This window comes from Cryptococcus neoformans, chromosome 9, assembly GCF_000149245.1.
Source record: "Cryptococcus neoformans var. grubii H99 chromosome 9, complete sequence".
NCBI classification, from domain to species: domain Eukaryota; kingdom Fungi; phylum Basidiomycota; class Tremellomycetes; order Tremellales; family Cryptococcaceae; genus Cryptococcus; species Cryptococcus neoformans.
In genome coordinates, this window is record NC_026753.1 from 117,087 (window position 1) to 137,969 (window position 20,883).

General features: G+C 46.7%; 7 protein-coding genes and 1 non-coding gene; 4 read left to right on the plus strand and 4 right to left on the minus strand.

Annotated features, from left to right (window-relative positions):
- Positions 1–115: 115 nt before the first annotated feature.
- CNAG_04143 lies at positions 116–2,379 on the minus strand (the record flags this gene model as incomplete). 2 transcript variants are annotated; one of them, XM_012196225.1, is made up of 6 exons in its annotated part: positions 116–480; positions 553–580; positions 633–686; positions 1,665–2,065; positions 2,210–2,274; positions 2,330–2,379. In XM_012196225.1, 6 exons carry the CDS (start codon positions 2,377–2,379, stop codon positions 377–379), a joined length of 702 nt encoding a protein of 233 aa, XP_012051615.1. In that variant the 3' UTR covers positions 116–376. The 2 variants fall into 2 exon arrangements, with proteins under 2 accessions (XP_012051615.1, XP_012051616.1); XM_012196226.1 differs by having other exon boundaries at positions 116–493; positions 553–583.
- On the plus strand, positions 948–2,365 carry CNAG_12821. XR_001046100.1 has 2 exons: positions 948–1,262; positions 1,327–2,365. It is a non-coding gene; the product is annotated as a hypothetical RNA (non-coding RNA).
- A 1,025-nt stretch (positions 2,380–3,404) lies between the features above and the next one.
- Positions 3,405–8,181, plus strand: CNAG_07758 (hypothetical protein). XM_012196030.1 has 32 exons: positions 3,405–3,539; positions 3,612–3,821; positions 3,868–3,960; positions 4,006–4,065; positions 4,107–4,157; positions 4,201–4,250; positions 4,297–4,398; positions 4,445–4,499; positions 4,551–4,744; positions 4,794–4,815; positions 4,867–4,961; positions 5,014–5,098; positions 5,151–5,202; positions 5,254–5,453; positions 5,507–5,568; positions 5,615–5,678; positions 5,734–5,797; positions 5,850–5,971; positions 6,024–6,105; positions 6,162–6,332; positions 6,393–6,508; positions 6,557–6,633; positions 6,687–6,786; positions 6,838–6,875; positions 6,931–7,110; positions 7,155–7,229; positions 7,278–7,305; positions 7,346–7,539; positions 7,587–7,654; positions 7,704–7,794; positions 7,850–7,866; positions 7,922–8,181. The coding sequence occupies exons 1-32, from the start codon at positions 3,509–3,511 to the stop codon at positions 7,947–7,949; spliced, it is 2,877 nt and encodes a 958-aa protein (XP_012051420.1). The 5' UTR covers positions 3,405–3,508; the 3' UTR covers positions 7,950–8,181.
- Positions 8,110–8,462, minus strand: CNAG_07759 (hypothetical protein; the record flags this gene model as incomplete). The annotated part of the gene is made up of 2 exons (XM_012196487.1): positions 8,110–8,274; positions 8,333–8,462. The coding sequence occupies 2 exons, from the start codon at positions 8,460–8,462 to the stop codon at positions 8,156–8,158; spliced, it is 249 nt and encodes an 82-aa protein (XP_012051877.1). The 3' UTR covers positions 8,110–8,155.
- Positions 8,463–9,503: 1,041 nt separating this feature from the next.
- On the plus strand, positions 9,504–12,780 carry CNAG_04146 (hypothetical protein). XM_012196227.1 has 7 exons: positions 9,504–9,872; positions 9,925–10,153; positions 10,202–10,259; positions 10,307–11,618; positions 11,671–12,093; positions 12,149–12,304; positions 12,370–12,780. The coding sequence occupies exons 1-7, from the start codon at positions 9,633–9,635 to the stop codon at positions 12,631–12,633; spliced, it is 2,682 nt and encodes an 893-aa protein (XP_012051617.1). The 5' UTR covers positions 9,504–9,632; the 3' UTR covers positions 12,634–12,780.
- On the minus strand, positions 12,724–14,464 carry CNAG_04147 (ATP-dependent rRNA helicase RRP3). XM_012196031.1 has 4 exons: positions 14,046–14,464; positions 13,790–13,997; positions 13,245–13,739; positions 12,724–13,192 (listed from the first exon to the last, which is right to left on the minus strand). The coding sequence occupies exons 1-4, from the start codon at positions 14,447–14,449 to the stop codon at positions 12,788–12,790; spliced, it is 1,512 nt and encodes a 503-aa protein (XP_012051421.1). The 5' UTR covers positions 14,450–14,464; the 3' UTR covers positions 12,724–12,787.
- A 163-nt stretch (positions 14,465–14,627) lies between these two features.
- CNAG_04148 (NEK protein kinase) lies at positions 14,628–17,657 on the plus strand. XM_012196228.1 has 10 exons: positions 14,628–14,942; positions 14,995–15,065; positions 15,121–15,214; positions 15,268–15,505; positions 15,556–15,748; positions 15,803–15,932; positions 15,988–16,070; positions 16,117–16,433; positions 16,486–16,540; positions 16,596–17,657. The coding sequence occupies exons 1-10, from the start codon at positions 14,796–14,798 to the stop codon at positions 17,461–17,463; spliced, it is 2,196 nt and encodes a 731-aa protein (XP_012051618.1). The 5' UTR covers positions 14,628–14,795; the 3' UTR covers positions 17,464–17,657.
- CNAG_04149 (nuclear pore complex protein Nup107) lies at positions 17,603–20,723 on the minus strand. XM_012196032.1 has 9 exons: positions 20,432–20,723; positions 20,252–20,380; positions 20,070–20,205; positions 19,332–20,023; positions 19,160–19,279; positions 18,882–19,090; positions 18,686–18,810; positions 18,463–18,628; positions 17,603–18,396 (listed from the first exon to the last, which is right to left on the minus strand). Exons 1-9 carry the CDS (start codon positions 20,602–20,604, stop codon positions 17,720–17,722), a joined length of 2,427 nt encoding a protein of 808 aa, XP_012051422.1. The 5' UTR covers positions 20,605–20,723; the 3' UTR covers positions 17,603–17,719.
- Positions 20,724–20,883: the final 160 nt, after the last annotated feature.

Consider the following 20,883-nt stretch of genomic DNA (forward strand, 5'->3'; position numbering starts at 1 on the left):
TCAACCCCTGAGCGCCCCGCATGCGCTCCCCAGAAGCTCCAAGATGCCCCTCAGACTTCTCCATGGGAACAAAAAGCAGACCTCCCCATTCGCTCGCTTAACAAATTTCAAACGGCACAGATATCCAAAATTATCTTCATGGGGCAATCCACTGTGCAAATTTAGGGCAGTTGCAGTTTGCCCTGTGTTCTCAGGCTGTTCCATGCGGTGTGCTTCTATTGTTTGCGAGGCAGCCGTTGCCGTCGGGACTGACCCCTTTTCAGGGTCTCATTCTCTAAGGGCAGGGCAGCCGCTTTGATAACAGTCAATAACCGTCCGAAAAGCGACCATTGCCGCCGGCGACGGCGGCGGGTATGAATGATGATGATGCAGTAACTCATGACGTGGAATTTGTATCTCCTAGCTCGTTTCGAACTGGAGGTGGTGCACCCTTTTTCGAACTTTTGGCGGCGGCCGTCTCAAATTTGGTATTCAGTAGCACTTAGACCGAATCCTCAACGTCAGTCAGCAGGCGAGAGCCTAGTGAATAGGTTAAATCGACTTAACACTTACTACGAACCAAGAAGAAGCCTCTGTTGAGCTGCTTATCGGCTGTCAACTTTAACACTTGATAATGATTATTGACTACTGACTTCATGCGTAAGATGCGAGACACTCCTGTACGCTGTAAGCTGCAAGAAGTTGAGCTATGTGCTGTGAGCTTCGGGCCTATTGAAAGGAACAGCATGGGCGAGAAGCGATTGAGCGAGCACACGTCATTGAGATTCCGGCACCCCCACTTTCCACCTCCACCATCTCCACCGTCATCCGACCAAAAAGCCCCTAAATGGTAACTGGGCGAAGACCAATGAGGGAGGACACATAGCGAATACGAAAAACAGAAAACAAAAACAGACACAGATTCAAAGACCGTAGAGAACGCCACATCCCTTTCTTCTGTTCTCTCACTATCGTCCCTGTAGCCCAACCACTTTCCTGCGGGCAGTTCTCCCCACACTTATGCGTGTGGTACAGTACAATAATACAGCAGGAGAGTGGAGGCAGGGCTGACTGTCTGTCCGTTAGACTTTGTCTCCACGCTTCACGCAGGATCCCGTGGCTTCTGAGCTCTTTGTCTCGTGGTTGATTATCAGTCCTCTAGCCACTGACGGCTATCAGCTCAGCATGACAGTCTAATGAATAATCGGACGGCCCGAGCTTGGTGGCTGATTCGGCCGCAGTTCGGATTTTCACACTTTTTCAACATTCCAGATTCTCAAATAGTAGGCGTTCAGCGGGATATGATTGGATATTTGAGCCGTTGATCAAATATCGTTGCCTTAACAGATAAAGCCGGTGACCGAAGAGTGTGGCGCGGCGTCAACCGCAATCCTCGTTCACTCTTTTTCCTCATCCTCATTCACAGTACTCCCAGCCAGTGAAAAAGAATCATAATACTCACCCATATTACTGGCCACCATTCAATCAAAGTTCTACACCGGTGATTCGAATATCTGCGATTAGCTTTCATGCCTCAAGCATCCCCAAAAGATCTTTCTGAAACGTATTTTTGGCCGTCGGTTCATTCAGACCAGCTGTGTGTAGTCCATCGACATCCTATGGGGTCCCCTTTCTCAGTTTTCGCCCTGTGTTTGCCAGTCTACAAGCTTAGTCTACAAGCTTACCTCCCTTAAGATTGTCTCTACTTCCGCCCTCTTCATTCTCTCCGCCAATGCCACGATTTCATCGCGGAACCCACCATACTGAATATATACCTTCACCCCTTCTTCCCCCAAATATGACCAGCTTTTGCTCTCAGCGTTGGCAGGAGAAAACCACTCGGTCTTCAAAGCGGCAGGAATAAAGTATCTCATAGCCGAGTTGACTGCCGTCCTCAACCGCGGTGGGCAGAGCGTATCATAATCCTTATTCGACTTGTAAGACGGGTATGACATCGATAAATCTGCCCAAGGAGACGCAAGTGCGATGTACCCTGGTTGAGGGAGAGAGAGATGGCGGAGGTATCGTGAGAGGAGAAGAGCGAGGTGACCACCAGCAGACTCTGCGAGGAGGAGGATTGATGAACCTGGATAGGTCTGAGTGAGGTAGAGATAGGCTGATAAGGCGTCGTAGAGAGGAGCAGGAAAGGCACTCGAGGATTCTAATGTTTTGCGGTAGCATACACCTGGTATTGCTCAGCAAGCCTTTGCTTAGAAATGACTAGGCTCACTGAGACATGGCTTCCCCGTGGCTCTGGCGATATCCACAGGGAAGCTCGTCCATAGTGGATGTCCCCTAATGTATCCTCTACTTGGATCAGTATGTACAAGTCAAAGGAGACGAAACTTACCCTCCATGTATATGCAGTATAACTCGCGCTTTTGTTACGGGCTGATACATGGTATCTTTTGGGATCATCATAAATCCGGGTCAAACTGCCGGTCTTACATCTAGAAGACTACTCACAACCATCTTCTCTTCGATGGGCTGCAGACTGACAATTTTTATTTCTAATTTTCCCCTCTTCACTTCATCGGTGTACATCTTCCAAACTTCTACTTTCCTCTCATCAAACAAGATTGGGGGTAGCCACCATGACAGCAATGTCGATTGCAATTTGCTCAAACGAGTATTGATGCGTTGAGATAAGGAAATGGACGAGGCAGAAGGAGGTGTAGTAGGATGAGATAAGGGATGTATATGGGGACAATAGACAGGTATACCAAATACACAAGCCAGGTGACGACCGTGTATCTATTTTGTGAAAGGGGAGGAAGAGGTGCTTGAGGGTCCGGTAATAGCCGGATGAGATCCTCGAATGAGGTCCCTTTGCCTGTTGTGGCTATTGCCATGTATATTTTGGTGTTAGTGAAACTCTCCTACCCAAAAGGATGCATCTATATCCGGTACAGGTAGATATATATATATATATGTAGAACAAAAAGGTCCTATGTGAGACTTACAGTGAATGGCCGGAAGTCCGGTCCGACGGCCGATGCCTGAAAGCCAAGAGAAGCTTCCTGGGTGTAAAGCTTCGCAGAGAACACGATTTTCGTGGTAAGAATTGCGTGCGTTTAAAGATTGAAGTCAAGAGTTACTCGAGGAAAAGAATTAGGGGTTGATAACGCAAAGCCTTTCCTTGGGGGATGTGAATTAAAGCGACAACATAGTTTCCGAGCTCCAGGCCTCCAGCAGGCCGGCCGAGAGGGGGGGCATTCGACAATAAGGTCTCTTCTGTCTGTGGTTAGGAATATGAATATGATTTTACAAACCGGTTTGTTAGCCTGTTAGGGACTTGTAAGAACGGCAAGTCAATAAGAGGAAAACCTTTGGAAGAAAGAGAAAGAAGGCGTACTTTGAAAATTTGAAGGAAGTGATGCGTGGTGGCCTGTGCGCTCTAGCACCGTCATCCACATCGTTCTAAGGCTGAAGTAACAGCCAATTTCGTTTGCCACCCAGCATCCCTTTCCCAGCTTCATCTTCTCTTTCCATCTCATCTTCCCTATCCGTTTTTTTTTTCCTTCCTAAAATGCCCAAAGACCCATTCACGGCTATACAAGGTCAGTACGAATAGGAATGGACAACCTCCACCATCTAGGCACCAGTTGACGCGACAGTTCGTTTTGTATCAGAATCTCTTGAGGATGCCCGACCGCAATTTACAGCACTTATATTCGGTGCATTTAACGCCCAACAAAAGCGCGCATTACTCAAGCTGCTAGGTGTTATCCAAGAAGCGGTGCATAACTATGTTAAGTCTAAGAAGAACAAGAAAAAGAAGGATGGAGACGGTGATTCGCGCGGAGCTGAACAGGTAAAAATCGACTGGTTGGATACGGAAGGTAAGTAAATATTTCATATGCTATTGGATTACTGATGAGACGATAGGTGTGCATTTGTGGAACCTTGCATCTCAGGTGAATCGTGCCACACCTACAACCCCAGAACTAAGCAAGGATGAATTGTCCACTGTCGCGGCTTGTGAGTTTCATAACATCATAAATATGAAAGCTCACCGTTTGACAGTAAGGCTAACCGGTTTCCGACTTGTTGAGGCGGCTACGGACATAAAGGGACCAGCAACGTGTGAGTATCGGACGTTGACTATCACACTGACTACTGTACAGTTGTGGTACGCTTACTTGGGCTCACTGCAAAAACGATGACTGCTCTACTGGGTAGGTTCGCAGGAGTTTTGATCAGTCTTACATCAATTGCCAGAGGCTGGAAATACACCCATTGCAAGTCAGCTAGCCTTGCAAGGAGCTGAGGTGGGACATGCAGTGTTACTTTTTACTGCTCTCTGACAACAAACAGTATGAACAATTGATCACTTCCTCAATTACCATTAAAGAGCCCTCAGAATTCAAACAGAAGGTCACAGTGCTCGTGTGGTATTACATGGCAAGGATAGATTTTGTGAGTATTTCCTTCAGTCAAAGGGCGATTCTTATGCGGAACTTAGCTGTTACGTGAAGGGAATGATTCATTTGCCTATGATCTTCTTTACAAAGCTATCCGTGATTGAAGCTTGATTAGTGGTTCGACAGAATTAGACTGACAGATTCTAGAGCTGGATGAGACATGGCCGATGGCAGCGCAGGAGTTTCGGCTTCTGGCTTCAAAATGCTGGACAGTAGGCAATGACCTGCTTAACAAGCGCATCAATATTTCGGGGTCCATCGACTGGCTAAAGCAGGGGCTACTTCTGGTTGAAAAGCTGATAAACCGAGGTGTGCAACTTGATCATCTAAAAGAACTTCATGTAAGTGTACTTGGCCGGGTGTCTTACAAGGATCTGATGAGTACGTCAGATTGCCATTCTCAAAAGCTTGTGTAAGCTTCGCTCCCAATCACCATTCAACGAACGATAGCTGAATAGCTCAGCTCGAGCACAGTTGGTGAAAGCAGAGAAGGACCCCCATGCTCTGACCTCAGCTACAGCAGCACTCAATGAGCTGAACGAACTAGTTGGTGACTCTGTAAATTCTCACTATGGTATTCCTTGGTTGTCTTGCTGACCCTATCCTGAAGGATCAAGCGACGCTACACGAGATGAGGTTGCTGCAGCTACATATTCTCAAAACGAGAAAAGCATCAGAAGGAGAACTCCGAATTGGTACACAGATGTCACTTGCCAGTATCGAACTCCACTGACAGCAATCTTTTAGTCATGGAAGATATCATGAAACTCACGTATTGGACTGAAGACAGCGTGCTTGAGTAAGTCATCCTAAGCTCTTGTCGCCGCTCAGTGTGCTTATTGTCCTGTAGAATACTATCGCAACTGGCATCTCTCATCGGTCAGTACCCAGCGCTTCCGTCACAATCAGTACAGACATACCTGCGGCTTGCCTTGGCCAGCTCTTCAGGACACCCCTATGTTCGCATAATCATGTACGAGGGTCTTTTATTCGTGAAAGCGTTGTCTCCTCCAACTTCTGGTGTGAGCGTTGCTGCTGAAATACTAGATAGTGAATTGACTTCGATTCTGGTCTGGAGTTCTCGCTGATGACAGTCATTGTAGTGATTTCAAAAGACCCTGACTATCAACTTGATGATAAAGTTAGCGCAATAGCCTGTCAAACGGTACGCCACATCGTACTGGATGCTTTCATACTGATTTCTTCGGCAGCTTCTGTGGAATATTGGCATGTTCAATGAGAGCAAGGAAAGAATCACTGAAGCAGCTCACTGGTGTACGCCGCCCCCCTGCGCTGTTCTCAAAGAGCCTATCTGATTAAACTATAACAGATCAGTTGGCCGCTCATGCTGTATTCAAAGAGCTTGGCGGGGAAAACATATCCAGATGCTTACGGTAAGCTATGTCGGCTGCTATATCTTAGTATGTGCACTCATACGTCACATAGGAAAGCCGCTCTATGCCATATAAAAATGGCCGATTGGACTGCAGCCCTAGATCTAATTTCATTTTGCCCCAAGGAAGAAGCTTCAACACATTATCTGACTTTCCTGGCGGCTATCCGACAAGGTGGGCACAAAAAACTTCAGCCATTTTCACAACCTCATACATAAATTTTCAGGCCGAGAAGAAGCGGCCATCGATGCTGTTTCTTCCATTGTAGAGTGTACAGATTTTGAAGCTCAACAACTAGTTTTAATGACGTAATCCCATTGTTTTTAACAGCTACAGTTCAATCTATCTGATACCTTCTTCTTAGTTCGCTTGCCAACGAAAAGGGCTCAAAACATGTCCTTATGGCTTCCATGCGTGCCCTTCTAAACGCATTGACAGATTCCGCTGTGAACTTCGATGTGCAGATTGAAACTATCACTGTTATCAGGTGCCTGATTCGTATGACGGTCATGGAATTGGCCCAGGCGGAAGATAAGTAAGTTGACCTTGAAGATACAGAGACTTCGGTCGCAAGTCTTGACTTACGGATCCTTAGAGATCGACTTGTCGAGTCAATGATAGAGTATCTGCAGACAGCTATTGATATACTTACTGAAGATCCTACTAGAGGGCAAGGGCAGATGAAAGGAATAGCATGGTTATATAAGTGTGGTGCGTCATAGTGTACTATACCTAGAACCTAATTTGACCCATTATCAGCATATAATGTTGCAGTGCAGGGCCTCAATAAATTATCATCCAAATCTTTGGCAGATTTATTCGACACATCAGCACAGGTAAACCCGATCCTTGGGAAAATTTGCTAGATTTGACTAATGAGTAGCCGTAGCTCATGTCCATATACGATGTTATAGTGATATCAGGTGAATCAGATCCAGACCTTCACTTTGTCCGTGGTTCAGCCATGTTTGCTTGCCTTTGTGGAAAAAGTGGGCTTATATCCCCGACTTAATAATACATCTACTGATAATGTCTGGTAGTTTTCGTTTGCAGGGACCTTTCCAACGGATCAGACAAGGTATCTTAACCTATTACAATCTTCTGGATGACTGTTGAGATAAAAACGTAATTAGATCTTATTGCTTGATCAGCTTCTCGATTACATCCCTCACTGCCGTGAAGCCCTTTCCTCAATCAAATCAACACATCCTAGATGGCCAGTCGTTACTCATATGAGACGTATCATCAACACATCTGAAGTTGAACTGCGATGTGAATCGAACGAATGGACTGCCATACCGCCAATTTTACAAGTATGTTTATTTTGACGGTCAGGATGCGGCTGATGGCGGGTTAGCGTATGAAGGTAGCACACGCAAGTGGAGAGACATGTGAGACGAATCAAACGTTGGAGATGATGGCCAACATCTTGGTATGTAATCCTAGAATCTCGTTTTGCCCTTCCTAACGATCTACTTAGTTCCAATATGAGGAGTGCCCTAGCCACAGTACGTGCTAAATAAGGAAACCAAAGCTCATGGTCTCTAGTCACCTACCAACTTCTCGAACTAATACTCGACACGTGCCCAACTGCTTACGCCAACGACATTAAACGATACTCGAGGTGGATGAGAGCAATCCTGAGGATTCTGCTACATCGTAACGGGGCAGAAGAGGAAGCTGAATCTTTGAAATATGCGGGAAAGGCGCTCGATGTCCTAAAGACATCAAATGGCAAGGGCGTGAGTCGAAATTGATAGACCGCTTATCTGATTGCTGACCTGCACAGGCATATCCGTTGGATGAAATCCAGTGGCTGGTCGCGACATCGTGGAATAAGGGTCTGGAGTGGTTCAGGTGAGAGAATATCTCTGACGAGCGTCGGAGTGAGCTGACCATATAACAGCTCATCACGCGTATCTCAAGCGAAGGCATGGTGCGAGATTGCAATGACTATAGCGACAAGCACACCTGAGCTAAATATCGATCGTCAAAAGGTTTGTTTTGGAACTCGCGCGATTGCAATTTGAAACTAAACACTTATCGCCTTAGATGAACGAGCACTACGAGTGGGCTCTTTGAAAAAATTAATTATACAAAATCACTGACTCCAGTTGCTAACAGACATCTCCTGAGCAAGATTGACAGCTAACCTAACTCCTTATCTACTAATATATCCTTTCCATGAAATATACTGAAAGGTTTAAGGTCCATTTGTGTAGCATGCAAAGCCATGTCGTTGATTCTTTTTCTGTATCGTTGTTTGATTTCTGGCTGTTTTAGGCTCCCTCAATGTGTATACTGAATTTTTTTGGCGGTCTGGCTCTAGAATTTCCAACGAAGGAGGTTATTTGCGATCTATACTTTAGATACGTCCAATCCAGATGGTTGCACGTCTTTGTTATGTCTCTTCCTCGCGCAACGAATAACGAAGTAAAGTAAGGCGATGGCCCCAATAGCCAGTAGCACCCCAATCACTTGCAGTAATCTCATGTCAGCAATGATGTTTGCAGAAATGCCCGCCACTAAACTCACATGCAATTTCCCAGTCCTTCAATCCTTTAGCGGTATCGCTCACCTCCTGAACCCAGGTCGAACTAGTCACACTGACTTCGTTGGATGAAGCTGTGACTGTCGCCGATTTCTCTTCTGTCATCGAACTCATTTCTGACCTTGACTTTTTGGATAAATAAAAAAGTAAGATCTGAAGTACAGGTATCGAGTGAAGATATGTCATTCATTAAAAGTAAGACTTGGTTCACAATCGGCTGCGGTATAAGCAAGACCGAAATGGTTAAAGGTAGATCTTGCAATTCTCAAAGGAGGAGTATCTGATCATCAAAATTGTTCTTTTGACGGAATAGATGATGTTTCACGCCCTCTGATAACGCTTTATGTGGGACGTACCTCATTATCGGTTGTCTAGACAGCCTAAGATAAACTGGCATAAGCAAGAAGAGGAGGGGATCCTGGTGGTGGGCAGGAATTAGCCAGATATCCCACTGCTGAAGGCATGATATGCAGGGTCACCCATGGATGGCCATAGTGACTGTGCATTGGCCCATTCCGGCTCCCGTGAGTAAATGCGATCCACCAAGGGTCAGGAATCTTGGACATGACCGGTATTAAAGCGGATAGTAAGCAGTGATAGGTACCTTGATAGGTCACAGATCTGCATATTTTTATTTTACGTCTCTGCCGCTGCCGATCTATATCATTTCGTATGTTCATAAGTATATGTACGTATTTTAGACGCAGGCTAAAAGGTAATGGATAGAGAAGACTCATAATTGCAGAAGATCGTTGTGTCTGAATGACTGACTTCCATCACAACACAGCAGAAACAGTATCCGATAACACCCACCACATTGTGAGTTAGGCAGTACTGTATTCAAGAAGTAAGTTTGACAAACAACCAGAAGTCAATCAGCGCAGCTCAGCAATGAGAAAGAGAGATGACCACTCGTTCATTTAAAACAAAGGGGCCTCTGAAGATTTGTTGATGGCTCTAGGCAGTCAGGCGATCATGAAAAACGGCCACAACGTCCAGCGCATGAAGGATATGTGACATAAAATTATCATATAAACGTTTTGTTGGTTCGTGAAATATACGATATAAAATTTTGTTAATTTGGGCGTGCGTGGGAGATCCAAGCAATTTCGTTTGTTATTATTGGGTTCGTACCTTAATCCTGGACAAAAGTGTCCTGATCCTAATGTGTTACTTCCTCACGCGCTCATGCGTGAGTCTTGCAATAATAACTAGGACGTGCTTCGACATTCCAAAGTGTCACTTATTAAGCCACCGGTTCTTGACAACCCGGCTATATTCGCCATGGAGATTGCTTCGGCAACGTGGAAGAACAAGGAAAAACAGTTCACTCAAAAATCTCATCAAATCGCAAGCTTATGGGGGGTCTCATCCGTTGTCAGGCCGGGAATCCTCGACTCTGCGTTATGGACTGTCAAGGATGGGCTCTTCATGTGTACTTGCAAGAACAAGCATTCAGAGGAAGACTATGAAGTCGAGGATAAGGTTGTTGCGGCTTTGGAGAAGGGGATAATGGCAGCAGACGTGAGACATTTGATCACAAAAAGAGACTCAAGACTGATGCGAGTTGAAACAGGCCAATTTGGATGAAGTCGGCAAGGCACTTGATAAACAAAGAATCCCAAAGAGAATGGCTGCTATAGATTGGGGTATGAAAAGGCACTCTGACGAATTCTCATGGGACAAAGAAGGTATGCGTGTGAGGCATATCAGCCTGGATCAGGTCGCCGAGTGTTCAAATATGGACTTGAATGAATTGTCTACAATTGATACGATGTCTTTGAAGTGCCCAAATAAGCACAGACGTGGGTGATCTGCTTCTATTGAGGATTGATCTACTAAAAATGTATCAGGTTTCGCGTACATCTGCCGAGTTCTTACGAAGCCCAAGGTCGAGGATGGCATCGTCTTGTGAGTTTTGTTATTGCCTTCCGTACTTCGTCTAATACGTTTCTTAGTCATGTCGAAGATCCAGATGGACTTTCATTACCCGTCATCATCAAGTTCCCCACCTCCACTCCTTGCTATTCTCTGTCCATCAAGACTGTCCTCGAAGAACTGTACCCTGTCGGCACTATCCTGGCCATCAAAGAGCTTGCCGTCCGATATGGCAAAAGGGGTGGTTACGTGATCTGTGTAGATATACCTACCGATATTGTCGAGATACATCCAAAAGATAAACTCGCCAGTCCGTTCACGAAAATCCCACCGGCGGTGCCTGCCCAGGACTTGGAATGGGAGTCAGTGAAGGATCTTGGCAACAAAGCTCTGAGGAACAAGAACCCTATCATCGCTGCCAAACACTACACCTCCGCCCTTGCTGATCCTGAAGTAAAGGGAAGCCCATCTCGTCAGCTTCTCCTGTACCTCAACCGTGCTCAAGCTCTTCTAGATCAAAAGTTGTTTGGCGCTGCATACCGCGATTGTCTCAAAGCTGAGAAACTTGTGGCAGAGCCAAGGGCCAGAGCTAGTCAATCACAACGCGCCAAGCTGTATTGGCGTATGGCTAACTCGGCATATGGACTTAGGTTATGGCAAAGCGCAGAACAACTAGCCGATAAATGCTCGCATTACCCTGAATCGAGCTATCAATTGCCTGAATTGAGGAGAAAGTTGGGGCGGAGAAGGAAGGAATGGGAAAAAGGAGAATACGATTGGACATCGCTCTTCCATGAAGTGCACTTGTCGAACGCCACTCATCTCGACGTAGCCGATTACCGAGGTCCAATTTATTGCCGTATGACTCCAGGAAGGAATACTCGGAGCTTGGTATTGTCGGATGCTGTGAAAGCCGGGGATCTTTTACTTGTTTCCAAGGCCATCATTACGACCCATGCCGCAGACGTGGGGAACGCCATCCTGCCTTGTGTTGACAATAGCAACGAAGATTACATTCCGCCTTCTACCTATACTGCTATTAACCGCGCCGTGCACCGTTACATCGACGACCCATCCATGCGCCAGTTATTCGCAGGTTTGGACCTTGGTAAAAACGGAGTCAACGTAGGGACCAATTCCATACCACAATGGACTTGCTGTGATGATAATCGTCTCAATGAGCTTATTAAGCCTGTGAAGTCGATTAATCTCCGAATGATCCGTCAAGCGATCGTGATGAACAAGATATCCGAGCTCTCTGTACCATTCAAAGCGACGGATAATCCGGTAAAGATGGAAGAAATCCGACAATGGCCTTTGATGTTGTTTGGGACGCCGACATTACTAAACCATTCTTGCAAGCCGACGACCTCATTGACGTACTGGGGTGATGTGAGTACCTCATCGGCCGTTTTCTCAGGTCATATTGATACCAGACATACAGGTTGCAGTTGTTCGCGCCCTCTACGACTTGCCCAAAAATTGTGAACTCACTGTCGAAAGATTCGACATCAACGCTACCTATGCTGCTCGCCTTGATACTTCCTTCAGCGAAAACATCCGATGTTCATGTATGCTTTGTAAATCCGACGCTAAAACCGAGTATGACCTTCGTTGCCGTCTTGTGGAAGAAGTCTACCCGAAGTTATTGGAAGACTTTACCATGGACATTTCACATCCATTTGATGCAAAGTCCGAGCGGGGCTTTTGTAGGGCAAAGGAGTGGATTAGGTCATGGATGCAATTGGAGAGAAAGGTCATGTCGACGTATGGAGACGCCAACAAGTGGTTAAGAACGGACTTGGCGCCTGTGCGTAAGGGGTTGGCCAGGGCATGGTATTTGATTGACATGAAGAAGGGTATTGAGGTGGGTCAATTCCAACCTGGGACACGATTAGCATTGACTGAGTCATCTGGCACAGACCGAAATGAGGTTGTTTGAAGGTTTTGGCTGTGTTTGGTCCAGTAGAGAACAACGATTAAAGCACGGTCGATTGCTCGAACGAATATGTCCCACGAAGGATAGTCTCATCCTATTCCTCCTTACCCCCCCCGCACACTATGCCAAACTCCAGCCCGTACGTTCATGGTTAACTGATGCTTCCAAGCTCTCGGAGAAAAGATGAGCTGACGGCATGGATAGCTAAATCGTGCTTATGTAAGTTTATGGGTCCGTACAGCCTTATGGGCTCATCAGATCATTTATGGCGGCAACATCGAGCTGTTCAAAAAACGCTTCGCTGAAAAGCTTCCCCCAGATGATGTGATAGATTGGGAATGGACGGATGAAGCGAAAAAAAATGGGGATGGGATAGGACCTTTACCAAGGCCAAACGTGGCTTTGACCGGAATTAGGGTCAATGGAAAGGACCATCATGTCCGAAAATTCTTTACAAATGCTGTGTAAAGCTGATTTTTTCTCATTTTTTTTTCATGATTGAGGTTCGTTGGTTGTTTTACGAAGGAAAAATCATTGCCCAATGCGATATACTATGCGCTATGCAGACAAATGATCCAATACATGACAAGTAAATGGGAACAACATCTTTGCAACGAACATACTACTTTCTAGCCTTTTTCTTGCTACCCGCTGTGAACTTGTTCTTCTTTCTCGGCACACCAGCTTCCAAAACATCATCGTCCCTATCCCTGTCATCTCCATCGCCAAATGACTTTCGCTTTCCCTTATCCCTTCCTCGCTTGCCACCTCCACCACCAGTACCACTCTCCCTCATCTCCAACGCCGCCTCCCTGTTCGCTTTCGCAACTGTGTCGGTTAGGAGTGCAACTGCCTCCTTGTCAACATCAAAAGAAGTCATCTTCTTGCCAATATGGGATTCGATACGTTGAAGAATCTCGACATCGTATTGTGTGACGAGAGTGATGGATTTACCGGAACGACCTGCACGTGCAGTACGACCGACTCGATGGACGTAATCTTTAGAGTTTGTAGGCATATCGTAGTTCTGAAGCTAGAGGTTAGTCTGCGCTCCAGCGACCATGTAAGAATAGACGTACGATGACGAGATCGACGAGAGGAATGTCAAGTCCACGAGAAGCAACGTCGGTGGCCACCAAAATACTTCTTCCACCGGATTTAAACTTGTTCAAACTTGCCAATCGGAGACTTTGAGTCATTTGGCCGTGCAATGGGATGGCCGGGAAACCGAGACGACGAAGGATAATGGATAATCGCTGAGAGTCGGCAACGGTACGGGTAAAAATGATCATGGAAGATGAAGAAAGCTCGTTGGCAAGATAAAGAAGATAGGCATCCTTGTTCTTAAGAGGGAGGAGGAGATAATGTTGTAAGAGGGTAGAGACAGTCGAGTACTTGGAAGAGACTTCGACGCGGACAGGCTTATTTAAAGAAGCGCGTTGAAGTTTGGCAACTTTGGTTGTCATAGTAGCAGAGAAAAGATAGGTGTTACGCTCCTTAGGGATTACTTTAAGGACCTTGTCGATGATAGGTCCGAAATCCAGATCGAGAAGACGATCGGCCTCGTCCATTACCTGACAGGGGCGTAAGCACAACAAGGAGGAGAAAAAAAGGAAGTACCGACCAAATACTTTAAGGATTTAAGAGAGAAGCCCTTGGTATTTTCCAAATGGTCCATTAATCGACCCGGGGTGGCCACAATTACGTGAGGCCGCTTAGAGAGGGCGATAGATTGAGACATCATGTCCATACCACCGACTAAGACAGCTGTGCGAACGCCAATGCCGGATCCAAGTGAAGTAACTTGTTGAGAGATTTGATACGCCAGCTCACTACAGCCTTATCAGAATACGTCTGAGTTTACTCAAAAAAGCGCTAACCGAGTGGGTGCCAACACAAGGGCAAAAAATGGTTGAGGATTCTCCCATAATGTCTGCAAAATGGGCAAACTAAATGCTGCCGTCTTACCGGAACCGGTCTGAGCAAGACCAATGATATCCTTGCCTTCCAAAGCATGAGGAATTGCTTCAGCCTGAATATCTGAAGGTTTCTTGAAGCCCATAGAAGCACATGCTCGACATAATTCCGGGCTGATACCGAGGTCGGCAAACGTCTTATTATGCGATGCTTCAGGAGCGTCTGGGTTGGAGGGTGCCGGAGAAGGGGAACGGAATGGAGATCCGGGCTGAGACATTGTGGCGGATTCCTGCGAAGACAGGCTGGACATTGTGTTCAAGCTGCTCGTTTTTGTTATAGATGCACAATAAAGTCTTATTCGAGGCATACGCTTCTGCTGACAGTCACCGGGATGGTGGCCAAAAATCTTGAATGTTGAGGGTGGAGGTCATTCTTAATGCGTAAACACCGTAATTAAAATCCCAAAAAGCTTCCTAATTTATTTCTAATTTCTCCCATCCCTTCCGCGCCTGACTTTGGTCTATCTTGTTGACCGCTTTCTATAACTTCTCTCCATACTCATCTTAGACCCTATTCGTCTTATTTGATTAACTTAAGGTAAATTGTGCCCCTTCAAGGTTTGAGCTATCTTTAGATGCCCAGATAGCCAAATTTAACCAACCCACGACAAGGAATTTCGACCATTCTTCCATTTCTTGGGCTACGAGGTCAACATGGCGGTTCCTCGACGATCTGCTGGTGTCGCTTCCAGTTCTGGATATGCCGACGTAGCAGAGCTGGAGAAGTATAAGCTAGTGTCAAATATTGGCAAAGGAAGTTTTGGAGTCATCAGCAAAGTTCAGAGAGTGTCGGATGGCAAGGTAAATAGTCAACATTGAGCTGTTTGGTCGTCGCTGAAGTGTCATCATTTAGGAATTCGCTCTCAAACAACTGGACTATTCGAAGATGACAGAGAAAGACCGTAAACAAATCCTTGCCGAGGTGTAGGTTCTCATTTGATGTTCTGGTATCTGCAAACTTACCCCTTACAAATAACAGAGCCATCCTCGACTCACTCAAGCATCGAAATATCGTACAGCTCATTCAGAAGATTAAGGACCCTAAGAACGAGCGGATATATATAGTCATGGAGGTATGTCCCATTCAAGAGATTACAATTAGAGCAGTAATCTAACGTGTTCGCAGTATTGCACCTCAGGTGATCTTGGTACCCTGATCAGAAGAGCCCAACGCAATAATTCTTTCCTCCCAGAAGACAAGATATGGAATATCTTTCTGCAAATTGTACTTGCTCTTCATCACTGTCATTGGCCAGCAGAACGCCTCGCCAATACTGGAGGCCGGCAAAGTGTTGTTGCTCCGTCGACGGATGGCGGAGTACCCAGATATCAAGTGTTACATCGTGACCTCAAACCGGAAAATGGTATGTGTCGCTGGCGTGGCAACTATATTTCAGCTAATAATTATATTTAGTATTTCTTTCCGACGAATTTGTCAAATTGGGAGATTTCGGGTTGAGTAAAGACATGGGAACTGCATCATTCACCAGCACCTACGTCGGCACTCCTCTATATATGCCTCCAGAAATTCTTGCAGAGAACCGATATGATACAAAGTCAGATATATGGAGCTTGGGATGTTTGGTCTACGAGATGTGTGCTCTTCAGTGCGTATCGCTATCTTACCTCGGTCAGAGAATAATTGACTAATCAATATGCAGCTCCCCATTCTCTGCCGCTCAAACACAGCCTGAACTCATAACCATGGTAAAATCTGGCAAGATACCCCCTCTTCCGGCTCGTTACTCCTCAGCTTTACGTAGTGTCATTAAAGCTATGCTTACTTTGAACGTTCGTCCGATCATTTCTCCAACTGCCGGCAACATCTAACTGATATTACATGTAGCCTACAAAACGACCCTCTACCAAGGATCTCCTAGAGATGCCTGAGATGAAGTTACATCGGAAACTCTTCACAGTTCAGAACCAGTACGTTCGCAACCGACTCTTAGCACCTCTACTAATTGACCATCAGGACTTCCCTACTCTTTGCCAAACGTGACGAGCTCAAACAATTCGAAGATCAGATCAGAGCACGGGCTGTAGCCTTGGACGAAAGAGAGAAGGAGCTGGCCGAGAGAGAAGCAAGTTTGCAGGCTAGGGAAGAACTTTGTGAGAGTCGAGAAGAGGAAGCAAAGGAAACTCAGAGAAAGTTGAATCAAGCCGCGGAGAGTCTGAGAGGCCAGTGGGAGAGGTTCCGGGACGAAAAGGAACAGTGGGAAAAATACAGAGAGCAGGAGGAGAAGGCCAAGGAAACAGCTTTCGGAGTGACAGATGTGCCTGATGAGAAATGTCCGTTATAATGCGTGATGTTCAGGGTAATGTGAGCTGATTCCACTTACAGGTCAACCCCATACTGGTGTAGTAGGTATCGCTCGGCCTCCCTTAGAAGAACGCATGTGAGTTTGGACTTCGTTTTTTCGTGCTTGTTGACAGTATACTGATACCTTATAGCACTGCACCAGCATCACCTTCCGTGTCTCGATTCACTCGCTGTTTTGATACCCCTTCGAAAATCCCTCTAGCCACTGCTGCCGTCTCTCCTGCCCCTCTTGCTCCTCTTGAAGCACGTTTTGGTACTTCTCACTTTCAACCTCGACCTGCCACTCCTCTCCGTCGAGCTGCCACCAAATCAATGGGTAACCTTGCCGGTGTTACTCGTGCTCAAGCGGCCCAAGAATGGGCGGATGCTACCCAATCAACCCCTGCCAAGCAGTTCAGCTTCCCCATGCGGCAGCAGCGCACATCTATCGGTAGCCCTAGCGAGCTGCACAATGTGTATTGTGAAGATGTTTCCATGATTAGCGCCATTCCCTCTCCTTGGGCACCCCGACCTCGAAAAAGCTCTGTCGCTCCCTCTATTCTCGTCGCTCAGCAAGAGTGTTCTGCTTCTGGCGAATTACTTTCTACCGCCAACAACCGTCTAGCAAGTGTAGCACCCACGCAGATCCCGGCTCCGACATTTACCTATCGTGAAGCTGCCACTCCCGCCAAATGGTCATTGGATGACCCTGACCTTCCTAGCCCATTCATTCGTCGTCCCAATTCAATGCCGACACAACCCCAAGCGGCATCTTTCCCTCCCTCGTCAAATCTGGCCGAAATGAGACAGCCTTTAGGCTCAATCAACCCTCAACCTACCATCACCGCCTCTTTTGCTTCTTTAGGAGGTCCTATGGCAAAGACCATATCGAACAGGGGTGGTAATTTACACCAGCATGTCTTGAAGGTCAACGCGGCGAGAGTGAGTGGGGAAGGGGTCGCGCCCTCTGTTGCCTCTATCGGTGTGGTGAGAGGAAGGGCTGGGAATCGTATTGGGTGAATGGCATTGACTCTAAGGAAGGAGAATGCGAGCTGTAGTAGTATAGAAGCCATTGAATCGGCTTAATATTTAGCCTTGAGCGGACACAAACACATTTAATCAAGTGTGGCCTGTATGTTGATCGTCATGTATATCTCTTTGTCTGTTCTTAATAAACTTCTTTATTGCATATGAGCTTGCATCTGTCTTCTTCATTGTCTATACCCTTGGCACTGTCATATGTGGAATTGGAATAGACTTAATACATTGTCCTTTCTCACGTCAGTTTCCTAACCTTGAAAGCGTTCCCATTTCCCGATTTTAACACCTCAAGCGCCACCTCCCTGATCTTGTCCATGTACACTTCAAGCCGGCTGACACCCTTTTCGCCCCCCCCAACCACTTCTGCACCTCCAGCAATCGTCGCCAGTGGCAGAAAGCCCTCGTACACTCTATACCTTCCATCCGCCACTATGCTCGCCAGTTCAAGGGCCCTCTGCAGAAAGTACGGGAATAAAGCAGACTGTTCGGTGAGAGCGTTGTGCAAGCGAAGGATGAGGTCGGGGATGAAAATAAGTCGTATAAGCTTGAGTTGCTTCTGCCTCTCCTCTTCCCCTTCGTACTCGTACAAAACCCTGCCTTCTTTCTCAGCCTCGGGAGACACGCGAGGCAGATCCAGCCACCTTTCCTTGACCAACCCTACAGTGGCCTTCCAAACGTCTTCCACGCCAGCCTCAAGATCCTGCTTCCAAGCGTGCACTTCAAGTTTGCTAGCAGTAGGCGAAGGTTGGCGAAACAGGGTATCAGCAAAGTAAGTGTGGGAGGAGAAGAGAGAAAAGAGTCGACTGTAGGAGGCGAGTTCGAGGAGATGACTTTGATTGGTTGAAGAGGAGGATGTGGGAAGGGAAGGAAGGGAGAGGAGAAGAGATTGGGCGGCATTAGCTTGACCCTTGGCTAGACACACGTTTTGGTCAGCTGGATTAGTTTTTTGCTGAATCGGTGTCACAAGATTGAACATACACAAGAAGTACCGAACGAGCTGGCAGGATCGCACGAGCGCATCGTCCGCCGTTTCCGGCAAGATGGTTAGCCATTCGATAGACCTAATAAGCACGACATCATGTTCCGTCAAACCGATAGAAATGGGTACAATATCGGGTTCAGCGAAAATCCTCGTGAGGGGGCCCTGTACGAAGGTGATAATTCAATAATTGTGCAGCAAGGACAAGATATAAGAACGTACAGCGATGACTTCTTCAAGACAAAGACGGACAGTTTCGCGAGCGATGAGCGCAACATCAAGATTATGTTTCTTGGCTCGCAAAAGCGCTTCTGACCTGGAGTCTCTGCTGGCAGAAGGGTCCATCGCTGTATTTACAGTCAGCATCATCGGCAGGAACGAGAAACCCAGATCGCGGGATTAAAAACTTCAGACATACACCATAAGAAACGCGCATAGCTTTCTTCACCACTACCTTCCCTCAGACAAGCCGCATACATGGCGACGAGCTTATCATTGCCTTCTCGCTCGAGAATTTGCAGATAGGCTTGAATGATAGCATTGGCCGCTGAAACGGGAACGGGTTGAGAGAGGGTGCGGAGAATGAGAGCGAGGTGAGTGAAAAAGCGGAGAAGAGGTCCTATGAGTCTTGTTGCGAAGGACATTAGCGTGTGTACTTTTAGTTCATGGTGAGACAGTTGATAGGGATTCACTCACTCTGGAGACATCCCAGACTCGAGCTCTAGAAGTTGATCCGCAAATCCGTGGAAGAGGGCTCCTGTTCGATCGAGCAAAATCATCTGTTGGGCGACATGGTACGGGTCCTTCATGGCAATACTGTCGTGTCCAGTCAGAAACCCAAGCGAATGCCTACGCGATTCAGACGTACGAAATTGAGGAGTTTTGCAGACTCTTCATACTTGCAAAAACCTCCTCAAGACCCCCTCTGGCCATCTCCACCTCTTCAACGTCATTCTTCCCTACTCCAGCTTCGCCTTCCCAGAATCCTCCAAGCTCACGCCATCTCTTCTCCAATCTCGCTTCGATCCTATGTTGTACGTGTGCCCAAAGATGGTCTTCCCACGACTCACATGCCGGTAAGAGCGTAGGTAGATCCGAGATCATCGCAGCGTAGAGATGCCGCTCGGCAGGCAGGAGAGTGTGATTCTTGGCAATCGTGCGGCAAGACTTTTTCCACAAGGCACGGTATCGGTTTCCAGTCATGACAGTTGGCTCGGTTCCTTTATTCATCCCTCCCATCGTCCACCGCCGTACACCCATCAAACTCGCACCCCTCCATGGCTCACCTCCCTGTTCACATACTTTGATCGCTGACTCAAGCTCTCCATATCGGACGAGGTTGTATAATGTTTCAAGGAGAGGTAGTTGGTAAGTCTGGTCTTCACCCGCTAGAGAAGAACTGTGAGGATCACGAATGGTAAAATCGGGGTCGAGAGAAGGGGAACCTGTAGTCGAACGGAATTTAGAACGACGGACAGTGGATGGCAGATAGCCATGTCTAGCTTCGAGAGGCGGTGGTGAAGTTAATAGAGGGCGAGTCTGGAGATGCTCGACCAAGGTCTAATGCAATTTAGTAATTAATCTTTCGCTTGCTCCAAGAACTTACAGCCCAAAGCGATAATTCTGGATCTTCAATGACCATTGTCTGTATGAGATCTTCCGGACTTGTATAGGGATTTTCGATGATCTGCTGTGCGGCAGATGGAGGAACAAAGTTTGGATCGGCGCGGGGTATCCGGTTGCTACATTTATTAGAACATGAGGTCAAAGAAACTGAGCGAAACTTACTCGTAGACCGCACGAATAAGCTGCCACGCTCGATGTTCTGATAACAACGCCTTGTATTCGTCTTCTGATATCTGCTCTTCACCATCCATCTCAAATGACGAGCTGTTTGTCGGTGTTTTTGATCGAATGCTGTGATCACGTTAGTATTTTAACGGTGCAGTAGCATAATTACCCACTCACGTTTCCTCGAGCGATTCCATGAGAGAAGTGATTAATCCACCTTGCTCGTCAAGAACAGCCTCATGATTTATAGGCGAGTCAAGCTGCGTTGAAGGGCCAGCATGTGAGTATTGTTCTTGATATGCTGCAAGCAGGCTCGCAAAAGATGAGTAGGGCGTTCTCTTGGCCACCATCTTGATCCTATTTCCTAGCGATTTGGAGTCGAGGAATGATTCGATTCCAGATCCACTTTGCCGAACGATTGTAATTCTTGTTATATTCAAGAAGTGGACGGAGAACGACCGCGGTGGTGAACGAACAAGAAAGTATCATCGTTCGTAAATAAACAAGAAGCAAGATAATTAAGTAAGCAAAAGAGGAGGAGATTATTAACAGATTAATAAGCAACAAAGGAATAATAATTAAGAAACTTGACGTGGAATTTGGTAACTCATTATCGCCGCCGGCGGCGG

Coding starts and splice junctions, on each gene's coding strand:
- CNAG_07758 (XM_012196030.1), top strand. CDS start 3,509: ATGCCCAAAGACCCATTCACGGCTATACAAG. Junction 5,972..6,023: donor CCTGGCGGCTATCCGACAAG/GTGGGCACAAAA, acceptor ATAAATTTTCAG/GCCGAGAAGAAGCGGCCATC. Junction 6,634..6,686: donor TATTCGACACATCAGCACAG/GTAAACCCGATC, acceptor GAGTAGCCGTAG/CTCATGTCCATATACGATGT.
- CNAG_04146 (XM_012196227.1), top strand. CDS start 9,633: ATGGAGATTGCTTCGGCAACGTGGAAGAACAAGGAAAAACAGTTCACT. Junction 10,260..10,306: donor GTCGAGGATGGCATCGTCTT/GTGAGTTTTGTT, acceptor TACGTTTCTTAG/TCATGTCGAAGATCCAGATG. Junction 12,094..12,148: donor ACATGAAGAAGGGTATTGAG/GTGGGTCAATTC, acceptor CATCTGGCACAG/ACCGAAATGAGGTTGTTTGA.
- CNAG_04147 (XM_012196031.1), bottom strand. CDS start 14,449: ATGCCTCGAATAAGACTTTATTGTGCATCTATAACAAAAACGAGCAGC. Junction 13,998..14,045: donor CTTGTGTTGGCACCCACTCG/GTTAGCGCTTTT, acceptor ATAAGGCTGTAG/TGAGCTGGCGTATCAAATCT. Junction 13,193..13,244: donor CTCTCGTCGATCTCGTCATC/GTACGTCTATTC, acceptor CTCTAGCTTCAG/AACTACGATATGCCTACAAA.
- CNAG_04148 (XM_012196228.1), top strand. CDS start 14,796: ATGGCGGTTCCTCGACGATCTGCTGGTGTCGCTTCCAGTTCTGGATAT. Junction 16,071..16,116: donor CTCTTCACAGTTCAGAACCA/GTACGTTCGCAA, acceptor ATTGACCATCAG/GACTTCCCTACTCTTTGCCA. Junction 16,541..16,595: donor CCTCCCTTAGAAGAACGCAT/GTGAGTTTGGAC, acceptor GATACCTTATAG/CACTGCACCAGCATCACCTT.
- CNAG_04149 (XM_012196032.1), bottom strand. CDS start 20,604: ATGGTGGCCAAGAGAACGCCCTACTCATCTTTTGCGAGCCTGCTTGCA. Junction 20,206..20,251: donor CTTATTCGTGCGGTCTACGA/GTAAGTTTCGCT, acceptor TAATAAATGTAG/CAACCGGATACCCCGCGCCG. Junction 18,811..18,881: donor CTATGCGCGTTTCTTATGGT/GTATGTCTGAAG, acceptor CTGTAAATACAG/CGATGGACCCTTCTGCCAGC.